Source organism: Myripristis murdjan, chromosome 21, assembly GCF_902150065.1.
Source record: "Myripristis murdjan chromosome 21, fMyrMur1.1, whole genome shotgun sequence".
In the NCBI taxonomy this organism is placed as follows: Eukaryota; Metazoa; Chordata; class Actinopteri; order Holocentriformes; family Holocentridae; genus Myripristis; species Myripristis murdjan.
Genome location: NC_044000.1, coordinates 33139362 through 33164045, shown reverse-complemented (window position 1 = coordinate 33164045; position 24684 = coordinate 33139362). Strand labels below are relative to the sequence as shown.

The 24684-nt window shown below is 43.8% G+C and overlaps 1 protein-coding gene across 3 annotated transcripts in view; it reads left to right on the top strand.

Annotated features, from left to right (window-relative positions):
• Window positions 1–24684, top strand: part of LOC115379855 (mitogen-activated protein kinase kinase kinase kinase 4) — a 127284-nt gene that overhangs the window by 66959 nt on the left and 35641 nt on the right. For all 3 annotated transcript variants that reach the window (XM_030080785.1, XM_030080787.1, XM_030080786.1), the window contains exons 4-14: window positions 504–629; window positions 2396–2506; window positions 3196–3286; window positions 4500–4630; window positions 5350–5404; window positions 5746–5824; window positions 7859–8034; window positions 10417–10489; window positions 10824–11034; window positions 16709–16870; window positions 18052–18138. In XM_030080785.1, the coding sequence (XP_029936645.1) occupies window positions 504–629; window positions 2396–2506; window positions 3196–3286; window positions 4500–4630; window positions 5350–5404; window positions 5746–5824; window positions 7859–8034; window positions 10417–10489; window positions 10824–11034; window positions 16709–16870; window positions 18052–18138 (1302 nt within the window). The remainder of the gene's footprint in view (window positions 1–503; window positions 630–2395; window positions 2507–3195; window positions 3287–4499; window positions 4631–5349; window positions 5405–5745; window positions 5825–7858; window positions 8035–10416; window positions 10490–10823; window positions 11035–16708; window positions 16871–18051; window positions 18139–24684) is intronic.

Here is a 24684-nt window from a genome sequence, read left to right as displayed (position 1 = left end):
GAGGGGCTCCGGGCCGCGGCCTGTCCGAGGGGCTCCGGGCAGCGGCCTGTCCGAGGGGCTCCGGGTAGCTCCCTGTCCGAGGGGCTCCGGGCCGCGGCCTGTCCGAGGGGCTCCGGGCCGCGGCCTGTCCGAGGGGCTCCGGGCCGCCGCCTGTCCGAGGGGCTCCGGGCCGCGGCCTGTCCGAGGGGCTCCGGGCCGCCGCCTGTCCGAGGGGCTCCGGGCCGCGGCCTGTCCGAGGGGCTCCGGGCCGCGGCCTGTCCGAGGGGCTCCGGGCCCGTTTCACCCCCCCAGCCTCTGCCTCTCCTGGACAAACGGAGCTTAAAGAAACGTTAAAGACAGAGCTTAGTGTTATTTGTTTGGATTTGCTCCATTCGGCGCTGTAATTGCTTCCCCACCATCTCGCCGGCAGTGAGAGCTGATTGACTGTGTGCTGATGGTTTTCTCTCTCTCTCTCTCTCTCTCTCTCTCTGTCTCTCTCTCTCTCTCTCTCTCTGTCTCTGCAGGATGAGGAGGAGGAGATCAAGCTGGAGATCAACATGCTGAAGAAGTACTCCCACCACAGGAACATCGCCACCTACTACGGCGCCTTCATCAAGAAGAGCCCGCCGGGCCATGACGACCAGCTGTGGGTGAGTCCCGACCGCCGCAGGGCCCCGGGCCCCCCGCCCCCCGCCCCCCGGGCCCCCCGCCCCCCGCCACACCAAGAGGCGCCGCTGCTTTCTTTTAATTTTCTTTGCAACGGGAACACTGCAGCGGTGTATCAGGGCCATTGTGGTGGGAAAAATCTGATTATGGGAGGGGGGTTATACCTCAAAAGTCAAACATACCTCAAAAAACCTCAAAAGTCATAAATTTATGAGAAAAAAACTAGTTTTTCTTTTACTTTTTGGCCAAGGAGCCCCATGTGTTGACTCTGTGAGGCTGGATTAGCAATGAGATTCAGGAACAAGGAGATCCTGCTGATCTGACCCAGAATCAGCTGATTGTTTTCTCCTGAATCGGCCCAAGTCACAGCAACGTCTCTTCAGAGTCCAGATGCTGAGGAGGAGGTTGGGGTTCTGGACTCAGACCAGCAGGTCTTCCTTCTGACTGTGTTTTTCTTTAAAAATTTAAGGCTTTAATCTCAGATATTCTGAGCTCCTCCTCCTTGTTTTTGTTTTTAATGGTTGCTGAGAGCTAAAAAATGTTCAGCTTTTGGTAAAATGCTGCGTTCATCACTGTCACGTTTAGCCGCCCAATCACAGCAGAAGACCAAACCATGCAAACATGGTTATCATAGTTTTGCATCATTTCTATTTCATTTTGATGTTTTGTTTTCAGTTTCAGTTTAGTTTTGATTACTTTGTAAAGCAGGTATGCTATTTTAATGACTGAAAATACTTTCAGTGTAATTTTTAATAGTTTCAATGATCGTCTTAGTCTTTCTCGTGTGAGACGCTCATTGAAAGCTAATAATCAGCTAATCTAATCTTAAAAACTGGAGGATCGATTTCATATCCACCCAAAATACTAGACTTTGTGTATGGAATAAGCTGACAAAGACGTATTTTGACATTTTACAGCTTGATTAATCAGTGAAGTATTCCTCAAGTTATTCCCAGTGAAAATAATCATTAGTTGCGTCGTGTCGTCTCACTTCAGCTCCTTCTCACGTTTCAAGCTGCTTTCACTCGCCATAATTAGCTGAATTTACCAGACTGCAGCTATTAAATTTATTCCCTTGATATTTTGCAGAATAAATAGATTTAAATGAGCTGAGGGTTTTGAGGAGGTATGGTGGGGGGGGAAATGAGTAATGAGGGACGGACCACCTGAAGCGCTATTTTTAGTAAGAAACAAATGACAGCAGAGCTGCTGCTGCTTTTTCTGCAGCTCTGCACGTTCTACATGTCGTGCACACAGGAAAAGCATGTGGTGTGCATGTGCATGGTAATATTTTATTGTGAAATATAATTTAGCTCTATAAGAGGAGCGCTGCAGGCCCGAGCGCCAGAGGAAGAGACGGAGAAGGGCAGAGAGATAAGAGAGACAGAGAAAGAGAAATTAAATAAAGGCTACAAGGGAAAGCAAATAGAAACAAGACAGGGAGAAGGAGTGGAGCAAAAGAGATTAGGGAAAGTGGTGGCTGGAGGAGGAGGAGGAGGAGGAGGAGGAGGAGGAGGAGGTGGGGGAGCAGGAGCCGGGCAGATTTATGGCGGCGAGGTTCGGTGGAGGCAGGATTACCTCTTTTTACGAGCCTGCAGCTCTGCTGTTCCTCGAGAGGAGAGCCGCCTCTCGCTGCAGAATCCACTCCTGTTTGTTTTTACAGCTGCTGCCTCGACCCCTTTACACCCCCTCACTCTCTCTCTTTCTGTGTGTGTGTGTGTGTGTGTGTGTGTGTGTGTGTCTCCTGCAGCTGGTGATGGAGTTCTGCGGCGCCGGCTCCATCACCGACCTGGTGAAGAACACCAAAGGCAACACGCTGAAGGAGGACTGGATCGCCTACATCTCCCGCGAGATCCTCAGGGTCAGTACCCAGCAGCCCCGCAGCCCAGCGAGGCATGATGGGAAGTGTAGTCTCAGCAGCAGAAACCACTTTGGAGTTGCAGCAGGAACACCAGCAACAACAACAACAACAACAACAACAATAATAACAGAGTTTATTATGGAGCACTTTGTTTATAAAATGCTTCATATCAACAGAATAAAATGGAGAAACCAGACCAAGAAACTACAGCAGGAAAACTACAAGACATTTGAGTCACAATGACATAAAAGATACCAAAAAATGAACCAATGAATGAATGAAATAAGTAAATAAGCAAATGAATGAATAAAAAACATTGTAAAGTGTATGTTGAGATGCAGGAGAGCCAGGGCTGCAGAAAAGACATGAAATATGAATAAATATAAACACAGGACTGTGAGCCAAAGTTCACAAAGCACAGCAATGACAAACACTTTTAACACTTTCATACTGAGTTTTCACTTTTAGTGCTCAAATATCAGTGATTTCACTTCACTCAGAGAAAACAAAAATGTATAAAGACTAGAAAACAAAACAAAAGATGTGCACTGTTTGGGTTTTTTCGGTTAATGAATGCTAAATAATGACAACTGCAAGCACTTGAAATATTTTTTGAGATTATTTTCCTCACTGGGATATTTGTATTTAATTTAATTTGTGTGTGTGTGTGTGTGTGTGTGTGTGTCCAGGGTTTGGCCCACCTGCACGCCCATCACGTCATCCACCGGGACATCAAGGGGCAAAACGTCCTGCTGACCGAGAACGCCGAGGTCAAACTGGGTATGTGACGGCGCTCGGCTTGAGGACGCCGACAGGAAGTGTGCAGTTAAAAAAAGAACAACAACAAAACAACAACAACACAATAAAAAGCTCAAAAAAAACAAAGCAGCACCAGATCTGAGTGGCTGCCACATGGGAGCTTTTCCAGCGCTCGCTTGTAATGTTTCACATAATTATACGTTTGGAAAAGATGCATAAACTTCATAAATGTAAATCCTTGAGAAATAAGCGTTCAGGCTGTTTTTTTTCCTCCGTGGGGACGGAGTGACTAAACCCACCGCCTGACTCACATTCCTTAAAATAACGCGGCTCCTTTACATCCAGTAACATGAGGATTACAGAGCGAATGTTCAAATCATTTTTCCTCACCTTGTAAACTTATGTGCAATTTATGCCAACAATTCAATATGTTATATTATTTTCTGACTCATGGAAATGGCTCATTTCTCCTTAAAGCATATTTCCAGCTGAGATCAGAATAATTTTTGTAATCTGAATCTTTTACGGCCATTCCAGGCAAACCGAGTCCCCACCCTGAAATGGAAATATGCTGGTGTTTAACTAAGAGGAGGCCAGATTGAGACTGAGGTTAAACTGCCTGGGTTTGTCTCACACAGCTGACAGCAGGTTTTGTATAAAGGCAGGTGATAATATGGGACGCATTTCTGTGATGTCCTGTAAAGGAGTCATATAATCCCGTGAGCAGGATGGACCAAGGTGGCATGACAACAGCACAACAGTACATTTAACCCGTGTCACCGGGCAGATTACACAGATTACATATTTAATTTGTCTTCAGGGCTGAAATTTAAAAGACTTGTGACTCTGCTGTCACACAGGCTGTAAGGATCTTGTAGGTAAATGTACTAAAGTATGAAAGCACCAGAACAAAATGGACAAATTGATGTTGAGTATTGTTAGAAAAGTAAGAAAATGTAAAGCATTAATTTGCACAAATCTATATAAAGTTTACATGAGTAGGCTGTTTTATTCAGGGGTTTGGAAATAACAAAATTCACCAGTTTGAGGATTTTATTGGCTGGATGCATTAAAAAAAAAGTCTCACCTGAGAAAAAAAAAACCTCACTTGAGGTCCTGTGTTGGTCCAGATACATGAACACTGTCACACCCCCTCAGGTCTGGTCTGTGTAAATTTCTTTAGATGAAACTGGTTTGAACTGGCACTAACTGGTTTCACCCCCCTGGCCTCCAGTGGACTTCGGTGTGAGCGCCCAGCTGGACCGGACGGTGGGCCGGAGGAACACCTTCATCGGGACGCCGTACTGGATGGCTCCCGAGGTCATCGCCTGCGACGAAAACCCAGACGCCACCTACGACTACCGGGTAACCACGGCCGCGCCCTCGCTGTCTCTGGGCTCTCTGTTTGAGAAAAAAAATGTGTTTATGCTGTATGTCTAATAAACAAATGAACAATCTTGTCCCTCAGTCTTGGTGATAAAAGCCATCTGTGTGATATAACAAATATTTGAAGCGTCTAGGCATCTGCTTCATTATTAATTAAAGGAATAATCCATCGTTTGGGGCAAAATACCCTTTTTTTCTCCAGCTTACTGGGTAGCATTTTGTCTTAGCTTAGCATAAAGACTTGAAGTCTATGGGAGTTGTTAGCCTAGCTGCATCAAAGTGAAAAGGGAAGCTGTGTTATTTACACAGAGTATCATAAAAAATCCAAAACGAGTTGCTGTAAGGTTTAATTTTTCACTTTGACTGAGCCAGGCTAATGACTCCCATAGACCTCAAGTCTTTATGCTAAGCTAACAGGAAATGCTACCCATAGGAACTGAACCAGTGGACGTCCAGAGGAGAAGATGGTGTCCAACATCTGGTCTCAGTCTGGGGAAGAGGGAAAAAGGGGATTTTACCCAAAATGTTGGAGCGTTCCTTTAAGCAAAACAGCTTGAAAATACAAAGATTCAGATGTAATTCAGTCTCAGAGGTCCACACCTCACTGACACTGTTTCATTTTTGGTTTTTGTAAGGTTAAAAAATTTGAGCGGTATTTTATTATTAGAGAAACTGCAACTTTACTTGTCTTCACGCAGAGCGACCTGTGGTCCTGTGGAATCACCGCCATAGAGATGGCTGAAGGAGCTCCACGTAAGTCCAGTCACTTCAGCTGTGTGCTGCAGTTTAACAGATCAGGCAGTAAATCAGCTGCGTTGCTTTACGGCATAAAAAAAAAAAAAAAAAAAAAAAAAAAAAAGAAGAAGAAGAGGGCGCCGTTCCTCCAGAGCAAATGGAGCTGAAGCTTTCAGAGTTTTTTGCAGCTTCAGGTAGAAGATGGAAGGAAAAAATCACCTCCAACATGTTGATCCTCTTCAGTAGAGAGAGGGAAGGGGGTCAGGAAGCAATGGGGCTGATGGGAAATGTAGTCTTAACATGGAGAAACAGATAATTGTTTGCTTCTGTCTGACCTGCGTCTTGTTTTTGCCCTGCAGCTCTGTGCGACATGCATCCAATGAGAGCCCTCTTCCTCATTCCCAGAAACCCTCCTCCGCGACTCAAGTCCAAAAAATGGTGAGTGAACTTTTGCCTCTTGTCACGCTGGAGTCATTTTCTGCAGCGACGCGGCCACATCCGAGGGGTTTGGGTTCAAATCCCCCCCAAGATCCCCGCCGTCTCTCTCTCATGCTGATGAGCTGAACATCCGAGCAGGGAGGGTCCTAACAGGTTCACGAGTTTTCAAATATGATTTCATGAGCATCTTTAGTAGTGACATAAATTAAACCTTCACAAATCTCTACACCACCTCTCGTCCACCTATTCCTTCAAAATAAAATACTATGCTATTTCTCTCCCAAACCGAGATCCTGTTGATTTTGCACATGTGAATGATCCTTCCCTGCCCAGACGTCCTGTTTCAATTCACCAAATCAAGAAAATAAAAGTCCATGTCATGGGGTCTTTCAGGAGTTGTTTGTCGTCCGCTTTTCAGCCGTCACAGGTCACAGGAAATGATCTGGGAGTTTTGTTTTGGTGTAATCACTATTTTGTTTCTGCTGTGTGAAACTGTGAGCCTGACATGGAAATAAAATAAAATAAAAACCCCTCAAACAGAAGCTGCGGTGGTAAAGCTTTAGCAGAAGGAGAGGCAGCTGAAGTTAAACTCCCGCTGCAATTTATTACTTCCACTAAACGGCAAAATGAGCTCAGTTCATTTAGCAGAGAATTAGCGGTGCTGAGCTATTAAATAAACGGTTGTCACCATCAATCTGCACAATAGCAGGCTAATGTGACGGCTGTTTAATCTGCCTCTCTCGCTCCTGTGGAACAAAAGAAAAGCTTCATTTTATTTAATCATCAACATTTATGTATATATTTCTATTAGCGTAATGCTCGTGGATGCACAGATTAATCAGAAATCAAAAGGAAATCACTGATTGATCACCATTTCAGCCCGAGCACGTTCCACTTGTTATTGATGCTCATGGCTTTTGACGGTAATTGAATATGGATTTTTATTTTTATTTTGTGAATCCGCAGCGAGCGCCTCTGTTCTGTTAAGTGGCCTTGTTGTTTTTAATTTCAGAGCGAGCCGTGCTCTTTACGAGCCGAGCGTTTGATTATTACAGCCGGGATCGACCGTTAATAAACCGCGGCTGATGTATTTATTCACGACAGTGTGTGATGAAATTAATAGCCTATGGGATTAAAAATAGTTTCATGTAGTACACAGAAGGCTGGGCTGCCTCAATGAAAATATTCTCATCAGGCAAACACTAATGATGCTATGTTGGTTCATGTTAAACGGCTATAAGCACAGACTGATGAAGGATAGGTTCAGTGTTTTTCCACCCAGGCTGTTTTAAAACAGTGATTCCCCTCAGATACGTCTCTTCATGAAGAAGAAGGGGGAGTTATTTTTTTCTATCAGCAACCACCTGTCAGAGTATTTACTCGTCCGCTGAGGTGATTCCTGGTAAGACTTGGGCCCATCTGGTTGCAAAAAGGCGACAGGGCCCTTTTTATTGGTGTGAGGCTGATAAGGAGGAGTTGGATGTGGTCGATCTGACCTGCTGCTGCATCGTGTCAGCCTCCTCCAGGACCGAGCTGCTGCTGCACTTTATGAGGAGAAACTCACCGCTCGGCTGCAGCTTCTTCCCAGCCTTCAACACAGTCCAAACAACGCAAAAACCATTAGAAACGTCCCTTTTTGGAAACAGTAGTCACAGTGATGCACAGCACCATCAAATATGTCTTGAAATTATCTTCTAGAAATGTTGCAAAGCCTTTCTCGGCAGGTTTTATGCAGCTTTCAGTGCGGCTAAGTTACGACTTTCCAAACTTCTGTCTGCAGCGATCTGCGGATGGTTACGAACATTTGGGATGCACTGTGGTTAATGAGAAAAGTGAAGTTATGTCAGCCAATTGAGGCATTACAAAACCAGTATTAAGAAGAGGCTCCAAAAACCCTGACCTGTGCCTCTCTAATGTTATTTAAGGGATTTTTTTTGCTTGTGCCTAAAGAGCTGCACAGTGCCAAGAGCTCACCGCCTCACTGTTGAGACGAATCCTGTTAAGCGTCCCCGCGTCCTCTCCCCTCTCAAAAAGGTCTAAGAAGTTCTTCAGCTTCATCGAGAGCTGCCTGGTGAAGAATTACACCCAGCGCCCCCCCACCGAGCAGCTGCTGAAGCACCCCTTCATCCGGGACCAGCCCAACGAGAGGCAGGTCCGCATCCAGCTCAAAGACCACATCGACCGGACCAAGAAGAAGAGGGGCGAGAAGGGTGAGTCCACCGCCTCAAAGCCACGTCCCGGGCCAGTTTAGACTTGTGTCCGTCATAAATACTGCTACCTTAAGTGTGTGAGGAACATGTGCTGGTAACGTAGAATAGAGCTTAACAATTATTGAAATCGCAGTATGATGAAGTGCAATGTCCAAATTGCAGAAGTGCTGTTTTTTCAATAAAGGTAAAATGTGTGACAAAACATTGTAAATAAAGTTTTATGGTGCTATAGAGATGAGCTGAAATACAAATTTGTTTTTCCAGATTTCCAGAAACATGTTTGTTTTACAATCTGTGGGTGTAATTATCCATGAATCTGGATCGATGTATCGATTTAATGATCAACGATCCAGTAAAAGTGAAAATATTGATCCGTATCATCATCTTAGCGATGCGCCTTTATTTTGAAAGTCCCGTTGCATTTCTTAGTCACCATTTCCGTCCAAACGCACCGCCTTCCTAAACGAGCAAACAGTGCCGGCGCCAAGCAGCCGAGAAAAAGACAATAAAGATCTCTGCTCCCCTTTTCAGAGAGAAAACAGGTCGAATGACAAATCACAAATCACATGTCATCTGCAAACAATGATGCCAGAACGAGAGAAAACACTCAGGAAACATGACAAAGCAAACACTTTAAACAGAAACACGGCCTTGTGATGTAACTGATTGTGTTAAATGGGCAAAATGACATCATCTCTTAAGGATTGTCGGTTACTGAATTCAGCTGAATCGAAATTATATCGTGGCTGACTTTGTGATATCAGAAAATATCATATAATTATCCAAAGAACTGATGTGATATTGTATCGTGATGAAATAAAAATCATCATTTCAATATCTTTCAGTGAAAATGATAATTATAATACATTAATTATCATTCCTGCTAAAATCATGAATCGTATTACTATTGCAACATCTGCAAAATTAATTGTAATATGATTTTTACCATATCGTTCAGCCCTAGCGTAGATGTTAATTCATGGCTTGCATGTACATAACGTTGGTCTGCTTTACTCTGTTATGATCACTTCAGATTTGAGCATTAATACCAAAGATGGTCTGCGCCCAGGAGGGATTTTTTTTTTGTTGTTCTTTGACTGTTTTACCTCGTTCTGGTGAGACACTGGTGGTCGAATATCAAACGCCATGCTCCATGGGGAGCCAATTATCAATCTCCGCTATGCTCGGATTCTGCCCACCGAGCTGTCAATCAAAAATATGCACAACAAAGCTGAAGAGCCGCTGGGCAGAATGGGAATCCACCTGGAAGAAAGTAGATCCTCTTAGGTGCACAAATACTAGATTAATAGATTTATGACAGTTTTAGTGAAAGTATGTGTTTTTCACAGAGCGGTTTTTCCACATTTTATGTCCTTGGAATCGGAGTGCAGTGGGGTAAAAATGACCAAAACATCCTCTACACACACTCAGGCAGCTGATATTGAGCCTGAATGTTAAGGGGAACCCAAAATAAGAGCCGGCGTGGTCCTTTCAAACGTCGAACACCAGTCTCTGAAACAGGGTAGAGGTTCACGTCGTGGTATTTCTGTCTTATCCTGTGGACTCGGTGCTGCTAGGAAAACATTGTAATGGGTTTTGAAAGGGGGTTGATGAGCCTCAAAGGTCATAAAATACTCGACCGGCGGAGGAACACGCAGAAACCGTGCAGATCAGCTGTTTGGAGCGATACGATGGGGTTTGAGAGAGTTTCACAAGCCGTAACATGTGATCGTAACGTTTCTCAAGACCTGGGAGATCAAGCCATCCGTTCATTCAGCTAAAAAAAATTTAAAAAAAAAAAAATCCCCTACAGTGGGTTTACGGGGTTTTCATGTGGAAACAGGATTATGTTGGTTAAAGTTCAGCCCGGCGAGCCAGCAGCTGCCAATTAAACATGGCGGACCTCCAGGGGGTTCTGTGTTGCTGAGATCCACAGCCGGAAATGTTCAAACAACATCTTTTCCTTTTCAAGCTTTCACCGAAATTTGTTGTCGATTAAAAGTATTCATGACATATTTTCTGCTCAGACAGGGTGAGGGAGTGCAGTCGTCCGGCGCTCGCCCTCACGCCGACCGTTTCATGTGGGAGGCCTGCATGTTCTTGATCTGAGTTCATGCAAAAATACATTTAGAGCTCGGCTGTTCCTTTCAGAGCAGCTGCGGGACTTTAAGTGAAATATAAATAAGTAAATAAGTTTTGTGGTCAAATCAGCAGCTCAGCTTTATAACAAACTCTGATCGACCAGCATGTTGGTGTGTTTTCTCAGATTTATCAATTCATAATTTTCATTTTCATCCAAATGCCATCATGGATAATCACCTTTGAGCATAAACATTTGTGATTTATTATATTTATTCTTTTGTTTTTCTGTCATATTTCCAGATGAGACTGAGTATGAGTACAGCGGCAGTGAGGAAGAGGAGGAGGAAGCACCGGAGCAGGAAGGAGAACCGAGGTAACGGCAGTGATGTTAAAATACACAACATGAAATAAAACAACACATATTAGACATTTATTTTATTTTATTTTAGACTCTACTCTTTCCAACAAAGAAAATGTCATCTTCATTAGCTAAAACAGAGATGTTTTTTTTAAATAAATATTTGTGAAAAGAAATCAAGATAATTTTGTTCAGGGGTTTAAATAAAATCTGTCAAAATAAAAGCCCACCCTCAGGGGAACCTGGGTCAGTTGCAGCTGCTCAATTCTCAAGAGAAGAATTAAAGTATGAGAAAATAAACACACAAAACAAAAACACAAATTTTAAATATGTGGATGTGCCCTCGCAGCTCCATCGTGAACGTGCCCGGCGAGTCGACGCTGCGCCGCGACTTCATCCGGCTGCAGCAGGAGAACAAGGAGCGCTCGGAGGCGCTGCGCCGCCAGCAGCTCCTGCAGGAGCAGCAGCTCCGCGAGCAGGAGGAGTACAAGCGCCAACTGCTGGCCGAGAGGCAGAAACGCATCGAGCAGCAGAAGGAGCAGAGGAGGCGGCTGGAGGAGGTGAGTGCACCCCGAACCGCGCCCTGACCTCTTGTCACCATGGAGACGCTGATGCTGCGGCCTGTGGCGGCCATGTTGGAGGTCTTCAGTGCAGCAACAGCTGAGCTCGTCCTGAACGACACGATCAGTTTCTGTGTTGTTTGGATTGGGAGCAGATTATTTGCTCACTGATCCGTCTGGTTTTATGTTTAGTTGATGTCAGCCTGTTAGCTCAGTGGGTTTCAAACTTGGACGTTGGGACCCCCGGGGGTCCTCGAGGAGCCTCCTGCGGGTCCTCAGCAAAATACAGAATACTGTAATTGAACTGTAATTTAATTCACTTGAAACTGTTCAAGTACAAAAAAAGTGGAATTATTGTTTTTTGCATGTTTTTATTTGAACACCACTTATGTGGCCAGTTTTCAGATATGGCATCTAAAAAAAAAACATATTTATTTATAGGCTCTTTCACAGTATTTCCTCTCACATCATGGAACCCCTGAGCTAGCTAACCATAGCATCTGCTTAGCTGTTTTCTTGTTAAAACATGTAATTAGCACACTAGCTAAAATATACTACACTACTTATTAATATTATTACTAGAATCTGGTTAATAATGGCTCATAGACACATTTAATCACTAAAATTTGTTATTTTGCTAAATTAGCCTGTTAGCTTCTTAGCTAGCTAACAAAACTAGACACCGGTTGTTTTTTCATGCTACAAGTTGTAGAAAGAGGAGTTTTGAAACAAACCACAATTATTCTACAATTCACTTTTACTAATTACATTATTGAGCTGACCTACAGCCATTAAAACAATATTTCTCACAGTTAGTATTTCTGTAAAGCTCCATAATGACATCAAAACGCAGCAGCAAAGATTTCTGAATCAAAATCAGAAATCTGAATCAGACGTCCATCTGTGCAGTTTAGTTTTTATTGACTTGCCTCTAATAATTTATCACATGACAGAGTAACATCTCCAGTCTCCATATGCAAACATACTGATCGTCTTTAGCTGTATGTCTGTGTGTAAGTTTGGAATAACTCTGCGTGGCCACAACCTAAAATTATGCGTACCCATATCTGTCCTGGGTAAACATGTTTATTCCTCAAAATGGAAAACACCAAGCCGTCCCCTGTCATTACCGCTGTGCTGTGTTGACAGTAGCGGCGGTGATTAGCGTGGAGCTGCAGGGATCTGGCCCCGCCTGGACCCCGGGGCCGCTCCTTCTCTAATTGGCCTTTATCTCGCAGAGCCCGGCTTATCTGCCCCGTCTGCCTTCCAGCCGCCTCGTCCGCCGGCCAGCTGGCTCTCAGCGCCGCGTGTTCGACCGGTCATCAACTGTAATCACACTGTCTCTGATCAAAATGGACACCCAAACCTTTTCCTGTCAGAGAAGCTAAAAAAAAAACAAAAAAAAAAACATGTCGACCGCAGAGTCTCGCTTTGTTAAAGTTTTGTCCCGCGGGTCCTCGTCTGAGCACATTTCTGTCGCTGCTTCAGCTTTTAGGTAAATTGGACCAAATTTCTTTCACTGGAGACGCTGCAGAAACCCTCCAGAGACGGTGTGGTTCACCGTTTTCAGCTCAGTTGTGGTTTAGTTTATATCACAGTTTAGCTGGTAAAAAAAATTATTTACTTCAAAGTCAAGTTTTTCCTTTAAAAATAAGCATAAAATAACAATTCAAAAAGGCTTCAAAAAGGGGCTTTTGCCAGTAATAAACATGACATCGTTTAACCTTCACAGATTGTGGAAAAGTCATGTATCAGGCTCTAATGGTCTTATTAATTGAAAGCAGAGGTCAGTGTTATGCTTTATGATTATTATAATTTTTGGATTTTTGGTCTTGGTACAAAATCGTTTCACTCTTAATTAGAGACCCCCGGTGGATCCCAGGACCCCCGTTTGGCTCTGCACGGCCCTGCTGGTCATGCCAAGGTGATTTTGCACATTGGCGACCCCTAATGGCAGTGAGTCGTAACAGTTTGGAGGTTTTCTTATATCATTAAACATAAATTCTGTAAAATGACACCACTAAACTATTTTTTTGTGCTGTAAAGGGGCTGCAGTTGAGTGCAAAAAGACGACATATAAAGAGGAGAAAATGCACATCAGAATGATATCAGATATCAGAATGCCATTTGGTATCAGTTTGTGACTTCCTGTGTGGAGAAAATTTCCCCCAAGTGACCAGGCAGAGTGAGTCAGCTCCGCCGGGTCGCAGCGCCCGGAGCCTCGGCCTCCGCTCTGCACCGAGCCGTCCTCTCTGTGCAGGGAAGGCTGGATTAAAGGCTTTTGACTGCGAGGTTTAGCGAGCTAGAAACACGATTTTGGGCTTGATGATCTCAGACGATAGATTGCAAAATCAATTTTGGCTCGCGATGCGCAAAAAAAAAAGGAAAGAATTTAATTGGTGTCCCCTGAGGAGAAGTTTGAAAACCCCTGCTGTAATTAGCCCTTATCTGTGTGAGCTGCAGTCTTTTTCTATTAGTGTCTCTGCGAGCTCGGCTGCATTTTACAACTCGTTTCTCCCGGACGAGGAGGGAGAGAGAGAGAGAGAGAGAGATAGTGATAGAAGAGAGGAAATGAAGGGACAAAGAGTCAGGGAGATGAATATAGAATCAGACAGAAGTAGACAGAGCTAAACTCTCTGGGAAGGGGAGAGAGAGAAGACCAAAATAGATGACTTAGAAAGGGGTAGAAGTGGCCAAATCGTCGAGGAGGGACTCACAGAGAGCGAGAAAGAGAGAGAGACGCTGCAAATGATGAAATGACAGGTAGCTGGAGGTAAATAGAGGCCGGGAACTAGAGAATAGCGCCGCCTTTTCATTTGTTTCGTAATACTGTCTTATTAGCACTGCTTCACATTTTCACCCGGATGCTCCCCGTCGGTGTGACCGTGCAGGCACCTCTCATGCAGGCAGAATTTAAAGCGGGTATGCACGCTCCGACACGCCGTGCAGGCGGGTTAAATATCCTGTGGCCTGAACGCACGAGGCCTCGGCGATGAGAGAGAGCGCCGTGACGTCCTTTTGGCTCGTCTGCTTTTCCCACAGCGGTCGTGACTCATGACACTGCCTATAGATCCATTTGTTTTTTCATTAAAGCTTTCTTTAACCTTGTGAAGCCGCACTGAGAGAGAAATACTTTATTGATCCTCATGGGGAAATTGGGTCGGTTCCAGTGGCTCAAATTCACAAGAGAAGAATTAAATGATAAGAAATAGAAAAAAAGAAATTTGTAAAAAAACAACAAAAAAAAAACTAGTAGTACATTAATCCTAGTTGTAAAACAAAGTTCAAAACAAAATGCACATATTTTTTTTCCAAGTGTGGCCAAGAGGCAGCAGCACACAGATAAAACACAGAGGCTAGCAAGAAAGAAAAAGTGAGAAAAAAAGCAGAAAATTTTAAAACAAATTTAAGAAACTCTAAGAAAGGTCCTTCATAAGGGCTCTTTGGAGAGGGCTGGAGCAATGGAAATATATATTTTTATAAGTTTTTCTCCTTTTTAAATTAACATCCTGTGTAGAATATGACCGGCAAACTTAAAAAACATCCAAGACACACTGTTCTGTGGAGAAAATGTTAAAAATTCTTTATTATTACATGGCTAAATATGAGGAAAAAAGAACGAGTGCCCAATAAAAGAAAAAAGAAGAAAGACACTGGACAAAAATGTTCACTATCAAGTAGAGATGACTGTATATTATATTGTAGAATATATACATATTCATGCATATGCCCTTAAGACTCTGTATGTATCACAATGAATCATCACATAGAGGAATGGAAACCAGAGAATAATAATGACCTGTGCTCTTATTTTGGAGTTCCAGGTGAAAGGGGCTCAGAACCTTAACTCCCTCTTACCCACCTCAGTTTGTACCTTCAGAAAATTCCAGTAAAAGTAAACTTTAAAGGCAGCCTTGACTGTAGGTGGGGTTGTTTTTTCTGTGAAATGCAACAGATCAAATCAAATCAAATGGGAACAGAAATCAGAGAGCTTTATAGAGAAAGTTTCTCCAGTGGCACCAGAGACGACGCCGGCCAACCACACAACACTTTTAATGATAATATTATATTTTTTGTTTTTTCATCACGGGGCATAAAACCCATTGAGATGTGCCACGTCCAAGAACTAAACTAGTTTTGCTTCATATGTAGAGTTATTATACTTCATTTACCTTTACATTTGGCTCGTTTTTGTCTTTGGTCCATTGGGGATCCGAGTTGAAGAATAAAGAATGATTCACAGTTTACATTGAGTCTCCGTGCCCTGTGATCGGCCGTGTTTAAAGACAGCGAGCAGAATCCCAGGACAGGTAAAACCGTCGCCTGACAGGGGAAACAAGCCCGGCTCTGTGCTGAGCGGGGGAAACCACAGGGAGCTGAGCGCGGGCCAGCTGAGGTCGACGCCACCCGCCGTACATGTGCGCTCCTGTTTGACAGATTTCCTCCCCTGGAAGTGTCGGGGCTGGAATTTGTGGAAACACGATGCGTCACGATGCTGCGAGCCGCGGTAAATATCCTGCGGCCGTCGCTGTTCCCTCTCCAAGAGGCGATGACTGACACGAATCGCTGTCTTTCTTCCCTAATCCGTCTGCTTTGAGAGCCAAGTCTTAGATAAACTGCCAGTCAGACTTTACATTTCCCTCTGATTAAATGATTAAGTCTTAAAGCAGGACATGAAATGCTGACAGCTCCTTCACTGCGGCTGTCAGCTGATCAGATGTCGGCCTGTTTTCGCCCCTTCAGGCCCGGTACATCAAGGTGTTTCTGTCCTGGATAGACATCACCGGCCTCGCGTCTCCATCCCATAATGCAACATGCAGCCACAGTCTGGAAACTGTACACGACAGGGATTATCTTAGACATCAGTGATAATACCAGTTATTTTCTGGGCTCCCATAAGAATGAAAAATCCTTTAAAAGTGTGTAAAGTTTAGAAAAATTAAATTCCTATAAGTGAAAAGGAATGAATGGCTTTGAATGTACTTTTACATTTAAAAAAAAAACATCAAAATATGGCACCCATAATTTAAATTTAGACCAATGTCATGTCTGACCCACAAAAAAATGCCAGTTTTAGTAGAATTTTCCCAAACCAAGACTTTGAAAATCTTTGAATAGACTTTGACTTATAAATCTAAGGGAGTGTACTATAAGATCCCGGTATTTTTTGTGATACTGTATTATATGGTATCGCTTACAATATTTTGATCATGAGTGGTAATCGCAATTATTTGCCTCCGTGATTTGACAAAGTGGCATTTTTGACATCTTTTATGTTTTCAGCTTCAGTGGGCATGAAGGCTGCAGGCCGCCATCTTTACCTTTTATGTTCGAATCAGAAAACATCTAACAAACTACCAGAGGAAATGTAATTCTTAAACTGAAACTTAAAAAGTAAATATTTTCCTGTCAGCTGAGCATGACTGGTTTGGGATTTTTGCTGAGTCTTGGCCCACTGAGCTTCTGAAGGCGCTGCTCCACATTTTTATAGACCAGGAGGGAAATAAAACATCAGTTCCTGTTTGTGTCTTGTTGCCAGTTTCTGATTTGAACAATTTAACACAAGAACATGAAGGTCACACACCTCAGGACTGGGTTTTGTGTTGGGTTTGGAGTGCAGACTGGATTTGTAGATTGTCTCTGTTACTGAGCTCCTGCTCTCTGTCGCCCGCAGCAACAACGGCGCGAGCGCGAGATGAGGAGGCAGCAGGAGCGCGAGCAGCGCCGGCGCGAGCAGGAGGAGAAACGCCGCATCGAGGAGATGGAGCGACGCCGCAAAGAGGAGGAGGAGCGCAGGAGGGCCGAGGAGGAGAAGAGGAGGGCCGACCGTGAACAGGTAGGAGCCCAAAATCCCCAGCGCACGTGAAGGCATCATCCTTGTTTATCATCGTGCTCAGTCTTGTCCAGCTCCTCCAGATCCAAAACGCAGATCTCCCCTTCTCCAGAATTTCCCTGGTTGGGATCAATAAAGTATATCTATCTATCTATCTATCCGCTGCTCAGATTTCAGCCTACTGGGAGAAGGGAAAACACGGAGGCACTGCCTGCGCATCTCCCCTTCTCCAGAGTTTGTTTTTCAAAGGTTTTGAATCACAACAAGTCCATGATCATACAGTTATAACTGAGCACAGAAGCTGTTCTGTTGATAGGCCCAGTAGCATGGAGATCAGCTGCAGACAGATACACACGACTAAACACATGATCCCCTCCAGGCTGCCACCTGGTGGACATAATGAACCGACATTACCTCTGGCCTCTGGTGGACAAAATCTGCTGCTTCTTTAACTGCTGAGGAGCAACTTTATTTTTAGCCCAGTAAAAATCCTGTCTCCTCCCTGGTTGTAATTTCCTGCCTCATCGTACAAACCTCCACACAAAACTAAATCCAGCTGCTACAGAAAAAAAAAAAAAAAATTACCCTAAATTACCCTTCATTTGTTATTTTGTTTATATTCATGTTCATGTTCAAAGCAACAGCAGACTTTTCTATCGTAATGTCTGGGTTTTTGTTAACCATGTGCTGACACAGGCTTACATCAAGCTGTCCAGTAGCACTGAAACGAGTAGTTGATTAATCGATTTGTTGGTCAACAGAAAATCCATCAGTTACTATCATAATAATCAATGTTTTAGACTTTTATAAAGTAAGATCACCACATGTACTGATTTGCTGATTCCAGCTTCACTGAGATGCTGCGATTGTCTTCCTTTTCTCTGTTCATGTCTTTATAAAAATTTCAACTTTGGGTGTTTTTTGGCTGCTGGTCAAACTATAGAAGACATTTGAAGACATTTCACTTTGGGCTCTGATCAGTTCTCATGAGACTTTGACTTTATTTTTCATATATTACACAGTAAAGGATACATCAAGTTATTGAGAAAAATCAATACATTAATCAGCGATGAAAATACTGGTTAGTTCGCTGCATGCTCTGCACGTGGTCTCCGGTTGGCTGTCTGTATGTTTTCGTATATTAAATGTGATGTGGTGTGTTTTTATTGCTGTTTGATTGACAGGAGTACATCCGCCGCCAGCTGGAGGAGGAGCAGAGGCACCTAGAGATCTTACAGCAGCAGCTGCTTCACGAACAGGCCATGCTGCTGGTGAGCCTCACTCATTATTTTTATCTCCTCTTATTTTATTTATATATTTTTTCACAATCAGTTTTCTTTTTTTTCAGTGAGGGAAAAATAGATTTTCTCTCTTTCTCAGCCTTCTACCCGTTTTTGGTCATTTATCTTCCAGTGAGTGAAATATAGAAAATTCTCCCCTCCTCTCCTCTCATTCTCTCCATCTGACTCTTTTTCCCTCTGTTTCCTCTCTTTCTGCCTTTTCTGCCTCCTTTTCAGTAAATTTATGTCTTCACTGTTATTTCCATCAGTTTGCCTTGTCAGTGGTTTTTTGAAAAATGCCTCGCCAGCTGCCAGGCTGTTAAATTTTCTAATGCAGGTACTCATTTATCCCTCCGTTACGCAAACTTTCCCTCTCTTCCAACATGAACTCAAGTCGAATGAACCGGCTCTAACTTATGACTTCTCTCGATCTGAAGGGAGCTGTTAAACATTGAGGTTAAGACGTAAGCGTTCTCAGCTCCTCGCCCGGGCAGTCGGGATGTTTACGAGCCCTCGGTGATGATGTCACCAGGAAATAATTCATCCAACAGGAAGAAAGGGTTTCCCCTGTTTTGCCTCCAGATGTTCCACGTTTTGCAGAAGACAGGGGTTTTGTGATTCGCAGGGTTTGCATGACTCGGATGTTTTGTCACTGTTAATGGACTCAGCTCCTCCGGGGGGTTGTGAAGGATGCTCAAATAATGAAAGGATGTGACCGCACATATCCCTCCTTCCACGCTTCACACCATCACCGGCTGTGCTCGCCAGTTCCCACAGCATCATCATCCATACAGTTCAGGCTGAAATAAATGTTTCCTTTCACATCACGATTGGCTGTCACTCTTTGATGCAGTTACAGCTAATTTAAAGTGCTCAAACATTTGCTTTAGTCCAAATTGGAAGGAATACATTTTACTCGTGCTTGAGCCAACATGCACGGATAAAGCCTCTGGCAATAAACTACAAAATGCAAAACTTGTAAAGATCAACGCTGTGTAAAAAGCACAGCGGTGTAATTACCATCGACATGATCCAACAGCTGCAACAGACACGCATAAAGATGTTTGCAAAAGCTACAAGCCCTCAAAACAGGGGCTGCTATTTTTAAAACTGCATATTGCTTAACCAGTGCCTGGGCTTTGGCCTTAAGCCTCTTGATTGCTCTATTTTCCCCCTCAAACATGATTGTCCATCAGGAATAGTGAATAATAAAGTGATGCAGTGGAAATAAATGGATAAACATGATGTTCTCTAAGCCAGAACAACTGATAAAGGTTTACTGTTTTTCAGCAGCCAGCCCATGTTTGCTCCACAACCATCTTACCAATTGCTAAGTTACTTTTTCCATCATGTTCCAGCTTCTGTCAGCATTATAAATTTGCGCTGATCACGTTGGTACTGTAAAGAAGGAGCAGCACGGTGGTTAGAGCTATTGCTTTGCAGAAGAACAACCTTTTCAGGGTGGAATTCTGCATGGTCTCCTCGAATTTCTGTGGGTTTCCTGCAAGGCACAGACATGCAAGTCATCTGGTAGGATAGCATAGGTCTGAATGTTTGTAGACCTCAGGGAAGGATAGGTGCCAGCTAACGGGAAACCCAAATATACGAGTAAAGAACAAAGCATCAGCAATATGGTTTGAGTAGTGCAACCTGCCCAAACTTCACCTTCCCCCTCCCTGTACTCAGGAGTATAAATGGCGGGAGCTTGAGGAGCAGCGCCAAGCCCAGAAGCTCCAGAAGCAGCTGCAGCAGGAGCAGGCCTACCTGCTGTCGCTGCAGCAGCAGCCGCTCGACAGTAGCAAAACAACGCAGCAACAGAACGCCAAAACCCCGCAGAATCTCGAACCGGACAGGGCGAAGCAGCCGCAGAACCTCGAACCTGACAGGGTGAGGGTGCCGCAGAACCTTGAACCAGACAGGGCGAAGCAGCTGCAGAACCTTGAACCGGACAGGGCGAAGCAGCTGCAGAACCTTGAACCGGACAGGGCGAAGCAGCCGCAGAACCTCGAACCAGACAGGGCGAAAGTGCTGCAGAACCTTGAACCGGACAGGGTGAAGCAGCCGCAGAATGTCGAACCGGACAGGGTGAAGCACCTGCAGAACCTTGAACCCGACAGGGCGAAGCAGCTGCAGAACGTTGAACCAGACAGGGCGAAGCAGCCGCAGAACCTTGAACCGGACAGGGTGAAGCAGCTGCAGAACGTTGAACCGGACAGGGCGAAGCAGCTGCAGAACCTTGAACCGGACAGGGCGAAGCAGCCGCAGATTGTTGAGAGGACCGAGTCGCCTCAAAATCACAGTCTGGAGAAAACTAAAGACGCCACTCTTCCAACTCCTGATCTCCAAGGCCCCGCCCCTGACTCTGAGCCAATCAGAGAGGTGAACCCTCGCAGCCCGTCGCCGTCGTACTGACCGCTGTAGAGTGTTTCCTTTGCTTGTGTGTACTCACTCCCGCTGCTCCCGGGTGTGTTGTCTGCTCGTGGTGACGGCTAGCTCCTGGTGTTGGGAATGGGATTTGCTTCCGTAGACTCGCTAACCGACTAGAATTAACTCTCTGAAGTCTCTCTCTAAACTCTTAATCCAATATATCTAGAGGCAGTAAGACAGAGGCAGCTGGGCTTTCTGCGCAGTCTTCAAGAAATCTTCTAACCTGAAAACTGAAGAACTCAGGAAGCTTCTCGGGTGATTGGCGAAACATCCTCAGAGTTTTGCAGAAAGTCCGGCTGCCTCTGACTTTCTACTTCTTGACCTGGATCCAACATCTTGATCCAACAATAACACAGATCCACGATAAAGTTTTATTGGGCGGCTAATGGTTGATCTCCTCTGCGCTCAAGTCTGGATCACTGACTCTTCTTTGCTAAAACCACCAATCAACAAAACATTTACAATCCCTGTCAATCCCTTAGATTCCTAAAGTCTTTCACGCTATTAACGGTTTGCTCATGATTTGCTTTAACTGTCCCTTGTGCTCATAAATGTCACTAAAACTTTTTGGGGATATTAGAGGAAGGAGGAGTACGTAACGACATCTCAGCGACAAAACATGGCACCCCAGAGCTCCACACCGTCTCTCAGGATTGACAAAAAAATAAATAAATGCTCTGAAACATGAAACCTGAGCAGGGCGTTTTCCCTGCCAGCTGCATAATTGATGGGTTGTTCTGACCAGCTGTGGGAGACGCCAGAGGCTCCCATTGAATCTGGCAGCTCATACATTTTCACTGCTCTGATATTGCCTTTCATAACATCGCATAGTTTTAACAAATTAACCTCAGTGGCAAGCACTTTGATGGTAGAATTTATCGAACATAAACAGAAAAACACTCGATAAAATAACTTCAGGCATCTCCAAGCATCATTTCTGAGACGGTAGTTCTTGTAGACTTTTGAATAAAAGTTGTAGATATCCTTGAGTGGCTACAATCGACAAACTTCTTGTCCATTTTGCAGAACCTTGAACTATTCTTGAAGGAATATTCCAACGTTTTGGGCAAAATATCCTTTTATTGACTTACCCAGACAGAGAAAAGATGTTGGACACCATTTTCTCCCCTGTACGTCCAGTGGTTCATTTCCAATGAGTAACATTTCCTATTAGCTTAGCATAAAGACTTGAAGTCTATGGGAGTCATTAGCCTGACTCTGTCAAAGTGAAAAAATAAACCTGACAGCAGCTCTGAAGCTGTCTGATTTACACAGGGTCATGTGGATTTGAAATACATGTCTTCCCACTGTCACTGCCCTCTGTTGTTCATAAAAATACACAGAAGGTCCTAATCAATTAACACAGAGCAACAATTAATTAAAATTTTAGTTTGTTTGAACATAAAAATAAAAGAAACTGTGCATCTGAGACAAAAATACTCAAAGGCAGTTGTTAAAATGCCTTCTCAATATTTTATTATGCCCACATTCTCTTTGATAATGACATATTCTATCCCATATTTTAAATATTGATCTATAGTGTATGCTGTAACCAACATTATAAAGCAAACAATACATTAACTACTCTACTGTGTATTGGTGTAGATGATGATCTTTACTGCCTCTCAAATCATGATCTCCCAGGGATTTTTCTAGAAACCACTTCTTTATTACCTGGCTGTTTTCCAGCACCTGCAGAGCGTTTTTTCTCCTCGCTGAACCACCTTGAAGGGACAGTTTTCTGTAATTAGCCTCGCTGTTGTCTTTGCCACCACACTAATGATTTACTAAGACACCGAGCCACCTCATTAGCCCTCGGCGTGAGTCCCTGCCTGTCTTTCCGGCACCCTGCTGGTCCCGTTTTGCACCCGATGGGAGAGGAAAGAGAGGAAGATGTAAACTACACCTGGTAAAACCTGATAGACCCACATTTGCATATCAGTCTTCTGCGTTAGTCTGAAGCTGCTTGGAGTGCCAGCTGGGTGGTTTTTGCGGCACAGGACAACACAACAGGTGCTAAAAGGAGAGAGCTCAATCCCCCACCCTTCTGAAGTAGTCAATCCCATTTTTGTAATACTAAATTACAGGGATTCTAATCCGGTCCAAACTGATTCAAGAAATTACAGACCGGACATCCTGTTAGTAATTAAAACTCAAACGGCGGTTGTGAAACTGCACCTGTCTGAAGGCTCATGAGGCTTTTGACTGGGAAGTGACCATTTAATCTAGCTTGTTAGTGAGCTGGTGCCATGCTGTTGGTCTGACTGCTGATTAATCCGAAACCCCAATAGTCCAAAAAATATTCAAAAGCCCACTAGTCCTGGCTGCCCGTGATTCCCGTGAGCCATTGCACACGAATCCATCCACAGGTTTTGCGTCCACCCCTGATTACCCTCACCTTAATCTGAGGAAATCCATGACTGAATTTAACCAAATTCACACAGTGGATATCTTTCGAACCAGTGGGGTTTCAGAATAATAAAAAAATCAGAAAACACAAGACAGGAATACTTCTGGAGACTGTTCTAGTTATGAACAAAGCATCAAATCAGCGAGCTTTCCCTTGAAAACAGGGACGTCTGCTCTGCCTAATCTACAGACGCTCCACAACAAGACTTTCACATACATCTTTTTTTTTTTTGTCTCAGATTAGCCAGCTCTCCAGTGGATCCATGACTGCAGCAGACTTGGCAGAATTGTGATGAAACAGCAAAAGTCGTTGTACTTTTCTGTGATTGAACCCCACCCATCTGCTACTTGGGTGAAACAAATGCTAAGAAATTTCTGCAAATGCTCTTTGTTTGGACAATAGAGCGCATTACAGTTTGTAAAAAGCCATGGAGAGATGGGAATCCACTGGAGTTTTCCAGAAGGTTCCTCTTTCCGAGGCTGCAGGCCAGTCCGACTACCTGCAGAAGTTCCCCTTCCCCCATTTTTCCTGCATCAGTCCTGAACTGGTGCTGTGTAATAACGTGCTGTCCTCCAGTTTGTCTCTCCAAACCATTCCCTGTAATTTGCCGCTGCTGAAAATAGAGCAAACCTTGATTTCATTACACATTTCCTCTCAGGACCGGAGCCAGACGGCATCAGCCGTTCAGAACACGATGAAAAAGGGTCTTTTTCCTCTTCCACGAGACATTTTACCTCCTCTGCCTCTTCTTATTCAATATATTCCTTTCAGGTTTGGAGACAGTGTTAATATTTAATAGGCCGTGAAAAAAAGCTCGCCCTTGAATGTGTCTTTAATTTGGATTTCTGTAGTCTGAGATGTCAGCAGCTCTGTGTTCTCAGACTAACTCGCATACTCATACAGCGCTACAGGGCTATAACTCAGCTGCTGTCTGCCCTAATTGTATGTAAAATCTGTAGCTGCTGTGTTCCTATATTATGTTTTAATATTCATGCAGTCACACAAGACCATGATTCAGCTATGTTCCCAAACGATATGCATTATTCATATAAGCTTAACAAGAGCATGATTAAACTAATATGTTCTCAGACTGAAAGCGAAACAGAGCACAATAGAGAAAAATAGAAAGACTTGACAAAATTTGATATTTTGTAAGAAGATAAGAAGTATGGTATGAAGTATGAAGTATATTTTTTGCACCAAATTCAAGACTTTTCCTCTTTGTTTTGATCACAGATGAGCTCTTTTGACTATTAGATCTTTGTCTGCTTGATTAAAGACGCACACACACGAACATAACACATGAACAGGCCTGGAAAACCCTTGAAAGTTTGTAAATTTGAGAAAATAACACCTTGGAAGTTTTTGAATATGAAAGTATGCCCTTGAAAATTAGTTTTTAATTTTTTTTGACATTTTAAAAGCAGAATGAGTAGGATTTATTGGCTGTGTTTGGCCCCTCCCCTCTGGCTAAGCTAACCACCGACAGCGAGTTTTCATTTCCTAGGATGACGACGGAACGAGATGGCCACCCAACATGTAACATCGCTGTCCTAAGAAAAAAAAAAAAATCTGATCTTTATCGGATGGCGAGGGATTATGTTTGCATTAGTCTGTACATTTTTTAGGGAAATGCTACTCATTCTGGGTTTAATCGACCATCAGATAAACTCCCCGCTGACAGACAAACCTCATTTTCA